This window comes from Pecten maximus, chromosome 1 (genome assembly GCF_902652985.1).
Source record: "Pecten maximus chromosome 1, xPecMax1.1, whole genome shotgun sequence".
Classification (NCBI taxonomy): Eukaryota; Metazoa; Mollusca; class Bivalvia; order Pectinida; family Pectinidae; genus Pecten; species Pecten maximus.
The window spans coordinates 43,141,840-43,157,608 of NC_047015.1; the positions used below are offsets into that span (position 1 = coordinate 43,141,840).

At 37.7% G+C, this 15,769-nt stretch overlaps 1 protein-coding gene across 15 annotated transcripts in view; it reads right to left on the reverse strand.

Annotated features, from left to right (window-relative positions):
• LOC117334343 (calcium/calmodulin-dependent protein kinase type II delta chain-like) overlaps positions 1-15,769 on the reverse strand; it is a 123,231-nt gene that overhangs the window by 10,062 nt on the left and 97,400 nt on the right. For 7 of the 15 annotated variants that reach the window (XR_004534131.1, XR_004534132.1, XM_033893976.1 and 4 more), the window contains 3 exons: positions 13,769-13,855; positions 11,853-11,870; positions 7,394-7,456 (listed from right to left, as the gene is read on the reverse strand). Coding sequence is in view for 13 of the 15 variants with exons in the window: in XM_033893976.1 (XP_033749867.1) it covers positions 7,394-7,456; positions 11,853-11,870; positions 13,769-13,855 (168 nt within the window). In the remaining 2 variants the exon portion in view is untranslated. The remainder of the gene's footprint in view (positions 1-7,393; positions 7,457-11,852; positions 11,871-13,768; positions 13,856-15,769) is intronic. The other 8 variants (XM_033893998.1, XM_033893935.1, XM_033893997.1 and 5 more) reach the window with 3 other exon arrangements.

A 15,769-nucleotide genomic window follows, 5' to 3' on the forward strand; every position in this document is an offset into this window, starting at 1 on the left:
ACTCTATATATAGATGTTTACCTGTGTATGACCATACTCTATATTAACATTTACCTGTGTATGACCATACTCTATATTAACATTTACCTGTGTATGACCATACTCTATATTAACATTTACCTGTGTATGACCACACTCTATATAGATGTTTACCTGTGTATGACCATACTCTATATAAACGTTTACCTGTGTATGACCATACTCTATATATAGATGTTTACTTGTGTATGACCACACTCTATATATAGATGATTACCTGTGTATGACCATACTCTATATATAGATGTTTACTTGTGTATGACCATATTCTATATAGATGTTTACCTGTGTATGACCATACTCTATATAGATGTTTACCTGTGTATAACCACACCCTATATAGATGTTTACCTGTGTATAACCATACTCTATATTAACATTTACCTGTGTATAACCACACTCTATATATAGATGTTTACCTGTGTATAACCACACTCTATATTAACATTTACCTGTGTATGACCTTACTCTATATTAACATTTACCTGTGTATGACCATACTCTATATATAGATGTTTACCTGTGTATGACCATACTCTATATATAGATGTTTACCTGTGTATGACCATACTCTATATTAACATTTACCTGTGTATAACCATACTCTATATTAACGTTTACCTGTGTATAACCATACTCTATATTAACATTTACCTGTGTATGACCATACTCTATATTATCATTTACCTGTGTATAACCTTACTCTATATATAGATGTTTACCTGTGTATGACCTTACTCTATATATATAGATGTTTACCTGTGTATGACCACACTCTATATATAGATGTTTACTTGTGTATGACCACACTCTATATTAACATTTACCTGTGTATGACCATACTCTATATAGATATTTACCTGTGTATGACCTTACTCTATATATAGATGTTTACCTGTGTATGACCTTACTCTATATATATAGATGTTTACCTGTGTATGACCACACTCTATATATAGATGTTTACCTGTGTATGACCACACTCTATATTAACATTTACCTGTGTATGACCATACTCTATATAGATGTTTACCTGTGTATGACCATACTCTATATATATAGATGTTTACCTGTGTATGACCACACTCTATATAGATGTTTACGTGTGTATGACCATACTCTATATATATAGATGTTTACCTGTGTATGACCATACTCTATATAGATGTTTACCTGTGTATGACCATACTCTATATAGATGTTTACCTGTGTATGACCTTACTCTATATATATAGATGATTACCTGTGTATGACCATACTCTATATAGATGTTTACCTGTGTATGACCATACTCTATATATATAGATGTTTACCTGTGTATGACCACACTCTATATAGATGTTTACCTGTGTATGACCATACTCTATATAGATGTTTAACTGTGTATGACCATACTCTATATAGATGTTTACCTGTGTATGACCATACTCTATATTAACATTTACCTGTGTTTATGACCACACTCTATATTAACATTTACCCGTGTATGACCATACTCTATATTAACATTTACCTGTGTATGACCATACTCTATATATAGATGTTTACCTGTGTATGACCATACTCTATATTAACATTTACCTGTGTATGACCACACTCTATATAAACGTTTACCTGTGTATGACCACACTCTATATAAACGTTTACCTACTATGACCATACTCTATATATAGATGTTTACCTGTGTATGACCACACTCTATATATAGATGTTTACCTGTGTATGACCACACTCTATATTAGATGATTACCTGTGTATGACCACACTCTATATATAGATGTTTACCTGTGTATGACCACACTCTATATATAGATGTTTACCTGTGTATGACCATACTCTATATTAACATTTACCTGTGTATGACAACTCTCTATATTAACATTTACCTGTGTATGACAACTCTCTATATTAACATTTACCTGTGTATGATCATACTCTATATATATATATATGTTTACCTGTGTATGACCATACTCTATATATAGATGTTTACCTGTGTATGACCATACTCTATATTAATATTTACCTGTGTATGACCATACTATATATATATATATATATGTTTACCTGTGTATGACCATACTCTATATAGATGTTTACCTGAGTATGACCATACTCTATATATAGATGTTTACCTGTGTATGACCATACTCTATATAGATGATTACCTGTGTATGACCATACTCTATATATAGATGTTTACTTGTGTATGACCATACTCTATATAGATGTTTACCTGAGTATGACCATACTCTATATAGATGTTTACCTGTGTATGACCTTACTCTATATAGATGTTTAACTGTGTATGACCTTACTCTTTATAGATGTTTAACTTTGTATGACCACACCAGTTAGATTTTAACCTTTAGACAGATGGTCACTAAGGTGTAACCAGTTTCTAGATTACCAGGCTTACTAACAACAACACCTATCTACAGACAGTTCCCAGTCCCATCACTTTGCACAATTCAAGACATGCTGATTTGGGACATCACACCAGTAAAAATTCTAGGGTAATGGAGTTGATTTCACATGTGAAGTCAGGAAAGGAAGAGCTCACCAGATATATCCCCACTCCACCACAACCAACAGCAGCAGAAAAACAGAACACTCTTGTGGAGCATATCTGTGACATATAATCTGGACCAGGTTTTACTCTGAACCTACAATAAGGCCTCTTTTAAATCTTAGCAGGAAACTCTGGAGCCAAAGCAAGGGCCAGTTTTGGGAAGGACATTTGGCCATAACCTTGACTAAAAGTAGAAAAAAGGCTTTGCAGATTCATGGACTTATTCTGAAATATTTCAGGCCATTATCATCAATAAAAGAAGAAGCTTTGTGGATTTAGTCTGAACTAATTTTTTTTGTTTTTTTATTATTATCTTTGGGGCACAATGTGGATTAAAGAAGGGATAGTGATTAACTATACCCTAGGACTACCAGTAAGTTATAAATTAGGTAGGACTTGTATCACACCAATTAGAATGTAAAAGATTTCAAGAGAGATCAAAGACACAACAAAGGCAGCTGGCATATAAAAGGTACTAAAGTCGGGAAAGGCCAATGTTACCGAGACATTGTACTTAAAGCTTTGTAGAAGTCATGTTCAGAGTATGGAGGGTCATAGTGAGGCAATCTACTTGTATCATTTCAGAACAGGCTTTTTTCCAACATAATACGATTCAACTGAAGAGTGTAGAACTAAATCCTGTAGATTTTATATAACTCAATAGCTGCATGTAATTCACAGACCTAAGGAGACACAATTGTCTGTAACAATTTTTTTCAAGATGGATGCAGATTCGGGCCAGGTCACACAAAGAGAGGATCTACAGAAGTGTCCACAAAGTACACAGCCTAATCAATACACCACACCAGACACTATAACAAGGGTAGACGGGATCACAAAACGCACCTACAACATCAATATTCATCCTGATACCCTATTTTTTTTACTGCAATAGATAATGTTTATCAGCTGTACTTCTTTTCGGAAAATGAAGAATACCCGATAGGAATAAAATTTGTCTCTTACTCAATTACATCATCTTCATTAGCGTGATCAAATTGTATTTCTAGTGATAATATCGCCATCAATTTTAATGTAATTTTGAAGTCTCAATTACTTTTTGTTCTTTATTTTTACCATTTTAAGCAATGTTAGATAACACATAAGTATCGACATAACATTCTTGTAAAGGTCTCAAAAATGATTCTAAAAGCAAATATTTAAGATATCAAATCATGCTTACAAAGGTCAACAAACACATCAACAAGAACTTGCATACACTGCCAGGTTTTAACAGAAGACAAAAATATATCTCTTTGGATAAGGTCTTCTACCTGCTAACAATATCACCCCTGGGATGGTCTACTGACAACACCAATGTGTCACCCTTGGGAACAGTCTACTGACACACCATCATATCACCAAGAGGGATGTTCTACTGATATACTCGTATCCCCCAGGGGACAGTCTACTGACACACTCGTATCCCCCAGGGGACAGTCTACTGACACAGTCATATCACCCAGGGGACAGTCTACTGACACACTCGTATCCCCCAGGGGACAGTCTACTGACACACTCGTATCCCCAGGGGGACAGTCTACTGACATACTCGTATCCCCCAGGGGACAGTCTACTGACATACTCGTATCCCCCAGGGGGACAGTCTACTGACATACTCGTATCCCCCAGGGGACAGTCTACCGACACAGTCATATCACCCAGGGGACAGTCTACTGACACAGTCATATCACCCAGGGGACAGTCTACTGACACAGTCATATCACCCAGGGGACAGTCTACTGACACAGTCATATCACCCAGGGGACAGTCTACTGACACAGTCATATCACCCAGGGGACAGTCTACTGACACAGTCATATCACCCAGGGGACAGTCTACTGACACAGTCATATCACCCAGGGGACTGTCTACTGACACAGTCATATCACCCAGGGGACAGTCTACCGACACAGTCATATCACCCAGGGGACAGTCTACTGACACAGTCATATCACCCAGGGGACAGTCTACTGACACAGTCATATCACCCAGGGGACAGTCTACTGACACAGTCATATCACCCAGGGGACAGTCTACTGACACAGTCATATCACCCAGGGGACAGTCTACTGACACAGTCATATCACCCAGGGGACAGTCTACTGACACAGTCATATCACCCAGGGGACAGTCTACTGACACAGTCATATCACCCAGGGGACAGTCTACTGACACAGTCATATCACCCAGGGGACAGTCTACCGACGCAGTCATATCATCCCACCCAGGGGACAGTCTACCGACAGTCATATCACCCAGGGGACAGTCTACCGACGCAGTCATATCACCCAGGGGACAGTCTACTGACACAGTCATATCACCCAGGGGACAGTCTACTGACACAGTCATATCACCCAGGGGACAGTCTACTGACACAGTCATATCACCCCACCCAGGGGACAGTCTACCGACAGTCATATCACCCAGGGGACAGTCTACCGACAGTCATATCACCCAGGGGACAGTCTACTGACTCAGTCATATCACCCAGGGGACAGTCTACTGACTCAGTCATATCACCCAGGGGACATTCTACCGACACAGTCATATCACCCAGGGGACAGTCTACCGACACAGTCATATCACCCAGGGGACAGTCTACTGACTCAGTCATATCACCCAGGGGACATTCTACCGACACAGTCATATCACCCAGGGGACAGTCTACTGATGCAGTCATATCACCCAGGGGACTGTCTACTGACAGTCATATTACCCAGGGGACAGTCTACTGACACAGTCATATCACCCAGGGGACTGTCTACTGACGCAGTCATATCACCCAGGGGACAGTCTACTGACACAGTCATATCACCCAGGGGACAGTCTACTGACACAGTCATATCACCCAGGGGACAGTCTACTGACGCAGTCATATCACCCAGGGGACAGTCTACTGACACAGTCATATCACCCAGGGGACAGTCTACTGACGCAGTCATATCACCCAGGGGACAGTCTACTGACACAGTCATATCACCCAGGGGACAGTCTACTGACGCAGTCATATCACCCAGGGGACAGTCTACTGACGAAGTCATATCACCCAGGGGACAGTCTACTGACACAGTCATGTCACCCAGGGGACAGTCTACTGACACAGTCATATCACCCAGGGGACAGTCTATTGACACAGTCATATCACCCAGGGGACAGTCTACTGACGCAGTCCTATCACCCAGGGGACAGTCTACCGACACAGTCATATCACCCAGGGGACAGTCTACTGACACAGTCATATCACCCAGGGGACAGTCTACCGACACAGTCATATCACCCAGGGGACAGTCTACCGACACTGTCATATCACCCAGGGGACAGTCTACTGACACAGTCATATCACCCAGGGGACAGTCTACTGACACAGTCATATCACCCCACCCAGGGGACAGTCTACTGACACAGTCATATCCCCCAGGGGACAGTCTACTGACACAGTCATATCACCCAGGGGACAGTCTACTGACACAGTCATATCACCCAGGGGACAGTCTACCGACACAGTCATATCACCCAGGGGACAGTCTACTGACACAGTCATGTCACCCAGGGGACAGTCTACTGACACAGCCATATCACCCAGGGGACAGTCTACTGACACAGTCATATCACCCAGGGGACAGTCTACTGACACAGTCATATCCCCCAGGGGACAGTCTACTGACACAGTCATATCACCCAGGGGACAGTCTACCGACACAGTCATATCACCCAGGGGACAGTCTACTGACACAGTCATGTCACCCAGGGGACAGTCTACTGACACAGTCATATCACCCCACCCAGGGGACAGTCTACTGACACAGTCATATCACCCAGGGGACAGTCTACCGACACAGTCATATCACCCAGGGGACAGTCTACTGACACAGTCATGTCACCCAGGGGACAGTCTACTGACACAGTCATATCACCCCACCCAGGGGACAGTCTACTGACACAGTCATATCACCCAGGGGACAGTCTACTGACACAGTCATATCACCCAGGGGACAGTCTACCGACACAGTCATATCACCCAGGGGACAGTCTACTGACACAGTCATGTCACCCAGGGGACAGTCTACTGACACAGTCATATCACCCAGGGGACAGTCTACTGACACAGTCATATCACCCAGGGGACAGTCTACTGACACAGTCATATCACCCAGGGGACAGTCTACCGACACTGTCATATCACCCAGGGGACAGTCTACTGACACAGTCATATCACCCAGGGGACAGTCTACTGACACAGTCATATCACCCAGGGGACAGTCTACTGACACAGTCATATCACCCAGGGGACAGTCTACTGACACAGTCATATCACCCCACCCAGGGGACAGTCTACTGACACAGTCATATCACCCAGGGGACAGTCTACTGACACAGTCATATCACCCCACCCAGGGGACAGTCTACGGACACAGTTATATCACCCAGGGGACAGTCTACTGACACAGTTATATCACCCAGGGGACAGTCTACTGACTCAGTCATATCACCCCACCCAGGGGGCTGTCTACAAGCAAAATACAACACAAAAACAAAACACCAATCACAACATTTAGAAATCTGCAGGAAAGATTACTACATGAAATCTTATTTAAGGTGAAAGTCTGAACGGCTATAAGGACATGAGGGACATGCCAATTTGCCAGTAAGATCACTGGTATTCTAGGGTGGTCAGGGATATGGTTTGGTTATGGATTTGGACACTCAAAAACTTCTTTTTTTTTCATCTGAATTGGAATAATGGAGGGGAAGTGTGTCAAACAAAACGCTGTTACTTACACGGCGTTTTGTGAGGATCAGTAGCAGTCTCATTAATCTGCAATTCTGTCAGAGTGATGCCCCCTGAAGCGATGACGTCATAAATCAAATCTTGTACACATCAAAGTTTTCACAAAAACTGACCAACTGTGGCTAGCTAGAAAGCCTGCCAGCTCAAAGGAAATGATTGTATAAAGAGATACATCACATGCATTCTGAAAAGTCATTCTGAAGCCTTGCAATTGAGAAAACTGATTAAAACTGCATCAATAAAAGGCACTAATATCATTCGTTTTCAGATATATCAAGTAATACTACTCAAATGCCATTTTGAATGCATTCAATTTTATACTTCGCCTGTAATTGCATGATATTTCAATAATTATTTGCTTCATAAAACAGACAATACCATTCTTGATTTAATGATCAGAAACAATTTCGGAAACAAATCTACACACAAACTAGGCAACAATGAGAGGTGTGAAAATTCCACAGACCAGTCATAAAGACCTCTAATGGTAGCATGCTCTCAACAGTTAGTGTTCTACTCCACACAGATACACACTTTATAGTACCAGCTAGATACAAGATCGTTAATCTTATAATTCAGGATGTGCACATTTTGTATCATTGAATGGCGTACTGAAGTAAAACAATAATGGATACCTGTGTTAATATATATATATAGAGAGGTATAGGTTTTTGTTATAAGAACACTCTCTAATTGATGACTATATGGTTTTCGATAATTTATGACAATTTAAATATATATATCTTTTATATTAATTAAGACTGTTACTATAGCAAACTCTCGGCCAGTTTAAAAATCAGCATACAGTTCAAACACATATTTATAAAGACAATGACTGTTAAACATTGATATCCTTAACAACATGACTGGCTATCATGTTATGTTTATAATATCGATGGATAAAATTTGATCTATATTTCAAAATAACTGATGAATTTCATTGCCATGGTTTTATCAAGACCAATCTTCTTCAAGTCCATATATATACCTTGGCATGTACAGTACAATATAAACACGTAAAAGAGACAGATTTCATTGTCACCTCAACCTCGATTGACTAATTTATGAGTCAAGATTTCAAAATTTGTAAGCTGTAAGCTGGTAGCATAACATAAATTTTAACTTTTTTTTTAATCTTGACAAGATTTTAAAATTTTGAATGGTCATGACTAGAATTCATTTCAGGTCTCATTCCCAAGGGGGTAAATGATTATCTTTCTCTTACACTGTTTATCCTCATATGTATCTAATATTGCAGTACATCAATGCAAGGAAATGTTGACGTGACATCATTGAATTGTCAACATGACTTCATTGTACTGTTGCCGCATCATACAATTGAGAACGTGTAAAGATCCCTAGGGTGAGATAAGAATATTTAACACTGGTAAAATTGTAGATATCCCTGTCCAGGGTAAGAGAAATAATGATTGAAAGGCTTACTCCTTATAACAAATTTCTTATTAGATTTTAAATGCAAATTTCAGAAGGTTAAACATCATTTTTAACCTAAACTGCTTTAAATACTGACCGAAAGTTTACAATAATTCTTTTGTATCTGAGAAGCTATTTCACCTGTGCACTGTGCAACATATTAGCCAGAAAAACTAGAAAATTGGAAGGAAAATATCCAATATATTTATATTTCAAATGAAATGGATCTGCAGAAATTGAGTACTAATTCATATCTGTTTGTTTTAAAATGAAAAACTTTTACTTTGAAGAAGAATACCTTTTCAGTAAATCTGGCCATTCATTGCTGGTACCATATATTTCACTAATGTGACAAAACTCCAGGACAACGACATAATAGGACATCACAAATGGACAACACAATACACAAGACTAACCACATTACTCTTACCTCCAATAATTTAAAATTATTTTTTTAGAAATTAAAAAGAAAATACATTTTTTGTTTGTTTACATTTTCCCTTAAAGTAAATTTACAACCAGTTTAGAGGTTTTTAATATAAATAAAAACAAACCTAAGGTTTCATAATTATAATGTTATGGTATGTAAAAAAGTTCGCAAATCCATTGTATTTAAATTAAAAAGAAATATTCTTGTAGCCTTTTCCTAACCAACTTTGGCATATGCTTTGCTATAAATCAAAGAATTTTACATACAAAAACAAATATGTACTGGTATGTTTAGAAGTAATAAATTTACAACCCATTGTAAAATTGTCAAAGAATCAAGCATAGATTTATTGCAACAAACTGTTCACTTTTCATTGTTTTGTAATCAAATAAATTGATGTATGACTTTATATGATACTATATAGATATTGATTTCATAAAACTACCAGCTTTAGTTAAATTGTATTTCTGCCAACTTCATTGTGCCATAGAGCTTTGAGTGATTTCAATGAGATGAGATAATATAATATACAGTGGACTCTGTCTAGACCGGACTCCATCAGGACTAGATAATTTGGCTGGTTTGCAGAGAGGTTTGGATTGTAGAGGTTTTCTTTATATCATTAGATGTATAACAATGTACAAATCTTGAAACTGCCTTTATAATGTATTGGATGTTAAATTTAGACACACCTCCTATTATATGTTTATTGTCTGTCCTGTTATCACATCATTACATTAATTGGCAACAGGGACAACATCTACAATTAACAGCTTTCATTTCTGGCATTTTTCGCTTGAAAAGGTCTTCTATCCTTTCAGTAAAACTTGTCTTCATCCTAATGAACGAGTCCCCTGTTCTCCTTTTACAATTAATCCAAATGAGTTAGATACTGGTCATCTTCTTTTTTTAACTGATGAGTTCAGGAATTACATACAGAAGAATTACTCTCGATTTGGAGCTGATTTTATATATTGAGACATTTCAAATAACGTGAGTGAGATATCATTATCTTCTATTTCCTCATTCAATTTTCCATAATCGTTGAGGTGTTTACCTGATTGGATCTACCTTTAGGGTGACAATACATGGTCAATTGAAAATTTACCTGTATAGCATGTAAAGCACTTGCCAGGTGACCATGAAAGCCACTGTTGCACACTAGATCAGAACGAAGCCGGTCCCCGTTTACACATGCACACTAGATCAGAACGAAGCCGGTCCCCGTTTACATAAAGTAAAAATACTAGTGTAAAGAAGGATCAGTACCTTGCAATATGGTCTGACTACAGAATAGACAGAGTCCAGAGTTAAACTACTATAGATATAGAATAAATTTAGGGCCCAAATTATTTGACCGGTTAAGACAAAGATCCAGTTTCAAAAGAGTCACCTTTAGACAGAGTCCATTGTATATATTGTTGCCACCAACTAAAGTTGTCGCATAACACAAAAGGAGAATTCAACATACTGTACACACAAACAGGCAGGCATTTCATGACAATGCTGGTTTCAAACAGTCATGCATGTAGTGCTTCTAAAGGTTTGGTAAGCCTTAACAGAACTTCTTAGATGTTATTCTTTATCAAAATATAATCATTATTCCTTCAAATTTTCAACAGAAATTTTCAACAGTTGTTTATAAATCTCTTTTTTTTTAATAGTGCAATGCACAATATTTTCTTTGACAATACTTGAAGTCAAAATGTGATAGAGTACATAATAGATAGACAAAGCAAATATAACTTATCAGCCAGTGATACGGACTGGTACAACTGTGGTACACCAGGGGCAAGAGTGTAGCTGGGGGGCAGTGGGGGTGAGGGGTCGGGAGTGGGGAGAGAGGGGGTAAAGGGGTGAGGAATAGGGGCAAGTAGACCGATTCCTAAACTTATCATGGGGCAAAATTGTAAACAGATGATCAAATTCCTCTGTGATGAAATAATCAGTGATTTCAAAAGAAGGGTCAAAGAATCAAGAGGGATTACATATTCGAACCTTACAGACATCTTCAGTCAACAGGAAAGAGAGGGACATGATAAATAATATTCTAGGTAAATATTTACAGTGGAAAGAACAAGTGAAAGTATATAGCATTAGACAAAACATATGTCTGCAGCAAACTGGTTATATAGGACAGAAATCAACAACAACAAAAGAAGAACTTGAGAAGGGCTTTGGTAGGTTGTTTTAGGATATATTATAGAGACATGTTATGTGTGTGTGTGATCATTCTCCATTAAATATATGGTATCATGGGACATGCGCAAGCCACATACAACAGATGTTATATATGTGGTGTATATGTATCAATATAACTGTGCGGACATCAAGAATACAAATCCACCAATCACACATAAGACTCAATTAAAACCATTATGTATCTATCTGATTTTGTCACTTCTGTTTTTCTGCATTTGGTCACTTTTAGAATAGTTTGCTGGACAATACTAGGTAGTGACCGGTGCCCAGTATTGAGCTTGAGTATAGGCTTGAGTGATGGTGAGTACAGTGAGAGATATGCTAAACAGTATCTAAATACCACAGTAAACAGGCAAGGCGCCATATCAAGCAGCCATACTCACTGTCCATATCGCTTTTTCCTACTTGGACGATTGCAGGCAAAAACAACAAACAGGTATAAATTGACCTAAAATTCCACCTGGTGTCCCCTTCTCTCTTGGACAACAATTATATTATGATTTACACCAGAAATTTAAATAATTATGTTTCCCTCTTATCTTTATTCAGGACTTGACAGAATTAAGTATGATGTTGTCTTTAACTTCCAAGACAACCTAAACTAGACCAAATAGAAAACAAGATTAGGTTCACAGATAAAGATGTCAACAGATGACATCCTGTAAAAACTCTGTCAAATGTTCTTTCCTTGGATATACACACCTTTGATAAATCTTTTGTTATCATATTGCTTGTGTCATTAGATATTTCCCTTATTCACATTTAAAATTTTGTAGTTGTCAGTCCATTAATATAGGTCAGCTTGAGCAATAATAAGGAATGTCATGGTAAACTTCTATTTATAGCCTCAGTGACCTTGATATTTGACTGATGATTACAATATTCAAACTTGCAAGGGTATATCAAAGGTCAACATACTTGTGAAGTTTCACACAAAAAAAACAACAGCCTATATCAATTATAAGGGGTTAGATAATGTATTTTAAGTAGTAGTGACCTTGATACTGTCCAATGATGTAACATTATAGATCATGACAATCTCTTACATGACCTTTCCAAACTATGTAACCATGACAACGGCATTCTTCAAACAACCAATCCTTAGTATGTAACCATGACAACTGGTTTATTCAAACAACCAATCCTTAGTATGTAACCATGACAACTGCTTTCTTCACATGACCTTCCAGAACTATGTAACCATGGCAACTGGTTTCTTCAAACAACCAATCCTTAGTATGTAACCATGACAACTGCTTTCTTCACACGACCTTCCAGAACTATGTAACTATATGACAACTGCTTTCACATGATCTTCTAACAATTGCTTACTTCACATGACCTTCTCAAAATACATAACCATGACATCTGCTTTCTTCACATGACTTTACCAAACTGTGTAACCTTGGAAACTGCTTCATTTAAAAGACCTTCCAAAACTATGTAACTCGTGACAACTGCTGTCTTTACATGACTTTCCAAAACTGTGTAACCCTGAAAACTGCTTTCTTCAAAAGACTAATCATAACTATGCAACCAAATCAACTGCTTTCTTCTCATGACTTTCCAAAGCTATGTAACTCATGACAACTGCCTGCAATGATGTTCTTAAACTGTGTAAACCATGGAAACTGCTCTTTTCACATGACATTCCAAAACTATATAATCATGGAAAAAGCTTTTGCGACACGACCTTCCCAAAATATGTAACCCATGGAAACTGCTTTCCTCACATGACCTTCCAAAACTACATAATCATGGAAAATGCTTTTACAACATGACCTTCCCAAAATATGTAACCCATGGAAACTGCTTTCTTCACGTGACCTTTCTAAACTATGTTACCATGACAACTGCTTTTCTTACATGTCCTTCCAAAAATTTATAACCACAAAAATTGCTTTCTTCACATGACCTTCTTATAATTATGTAAACATGACACTTTTTCTACATGACAAATTTCCTTTTTTTTTTTTTTTTTATGTTTTTTTTTTTTTTGCATTTGTTGTTCTTTTTTAAAAGACTTTGACCTCTGAATTTGAAGGTCTATGAAGACACTCATGAGGAATGCAGGGTAAGGACACTTTAACTAGATTTACAATACAGTTTTAATCTATGGCCTGTTTCTATTTCTTTTGATATATTTCTGTAAATTTTATCTGCCTCACAATAACTTGATCTTGTTTGTTAATAAGGAAAATATTGATTAGAGCAAAATGGGACATATGTGCTTAGAGTGTTCCTCCTGGCCCAAATCAAATCAGATGATGGGAGCCTATAGATTAACCAGAATACATACCTTTGGTGTCGTCAGACTCATCAATAGTGGCTGAACTGTCTGTGGATTCTTTGATTCCATCGTTCTTCTTCGCCATCAGACTACGGCCTGTACAGCAACAAAGCAGATAATATTCAGAGTTCATAACAAATGGAATGTAAAACAACAACCCAAACTACATGTGAAAACTTTTGTATCATGGAAGGAAAACTACAGTACAGTGTAACATGGAATGAAAGCTAGCTAAGACTAGTATGTCACTCATAAAACTTCTCGATTTCCTCTTGTCATAATGACAATGATGTAAAACAATCAGTCAATATTGGAAATCGGAGTTCGGTTACAACTTTCATAATCAGATACTTAAAAGGTTAAGGCATTACTGTAATGGAAAAATTCTAAATTCTCAGCAGAAAATTATTACTGTACAGCACTTAGTTTGAGATATTAGAATATCTGGTTTACTTAAATTTCAACACCATAATTGCTGAGGAGGATAAATTGCTTCTCTTATTGGTCAGAGGAAGATTGAAACCAAACATCAGTTATCCAAAGCATCTCAACCAGCAATTTAAGCAAAAGATGTAATATGATACAAAAGATGGAAAAAACACCACATCTCTAACTACAAAGAAAATTTAATCAAAGACGGCAAAGAAAATTAATGTAAATAAAGTAACAGAAATATAAAAATTACCCAGTACAATCATGTTAAATGATTTAAACATTTGTTATGAAGTCTGTATATGGTTACGTACAGTATAATGACTAGTTATTAAAGGTAGGCAATTGTTGTTTTAGTGCAATAATAAAAACAACTTTACATTGGTCAAACACACACACTTTTGAAGGACAATGTGTGAGTCTGTGTTAGGAACAGAGGTCACACAAAGGTCACACACAAAGTCACACAGATGAGCCACACAGGTATATTGTGATTACCTGACTGGATGGATCTTACACATAATGCAAACAAATTGGTTACACTTCTCCCCAATTTTTTTTTTTTTGGGGGGGGGCACAGGGGAGACAATCCATACACGAAGAAACACATTCCCAGAAATCACTTACATTATGTACATGATATATCCAGTACCTAATTACTCATGCATACAGATTTAATGCAAAATAAATGCCTTTTTTGCCAAGTAATTATAATGGATCAATAGAATGTGTTTTAATTTTCTTGAATGAAAAGAAGCTCATAGGACTGAGATTTTCAGACGACGTATTCTCTTACATAAACATGGAGTTGACTTGGTGATGGATTATAGCCCACAGCCCTATTATAAACTGATGGCAAGAGATTTCCTGGGAAAGACCAAAGTGTTTGATGTGTGATTGCCCAGTCAAGTAAAACAGTTGTTATATACAGCACAGCACACCATGTAATTCTATCACAACTAGTTACAATAAAAGAACTGCATTCAATACTAATTACATCAACTCAATGTCATTAAATGTCTTGTTCAAAAGACGTCTATCATTGTTACATGGAATAGCACACTCCACACACAAGGGTTTGGGGTTGGGTTATTTTGTTACATTCAGAGCATATATTTGAACTAATTCACATTATTTTGCATTTTTTTTTTACAATTAATACTTATATCACAACAAAGTCTGGTATGAAAATTCCTGCCACTAGAGTAAGAAATAATTGTGACTTTAAAATGTCTGTCTATGACTACAGCTGAGTTCACACATCATCACAGCAAAAAAACTGTCTTCAAAGGGTCACCACACAATTAATAGTGATCCACACTCCTTAAATCTGTTACAACATGAGAGAGAGATATCCCTATATTAGTCTTGATAGAATTATCACACTAAAACAGTGGCGCTGCCGACTCGATCAGAGCTCAGTAAGAGTCGTGATTGGTTGGAAAGAACACCAGGACCTTACCCATAGCCACCTCAGTCACTGGCGAAGTACTAGAGTCAGTAGAACTATTAACCGCTGGTATCACTTGATCTGGGTCGGCAAAAACAGATAGCATTAACATAGCCTACCCAAAATAG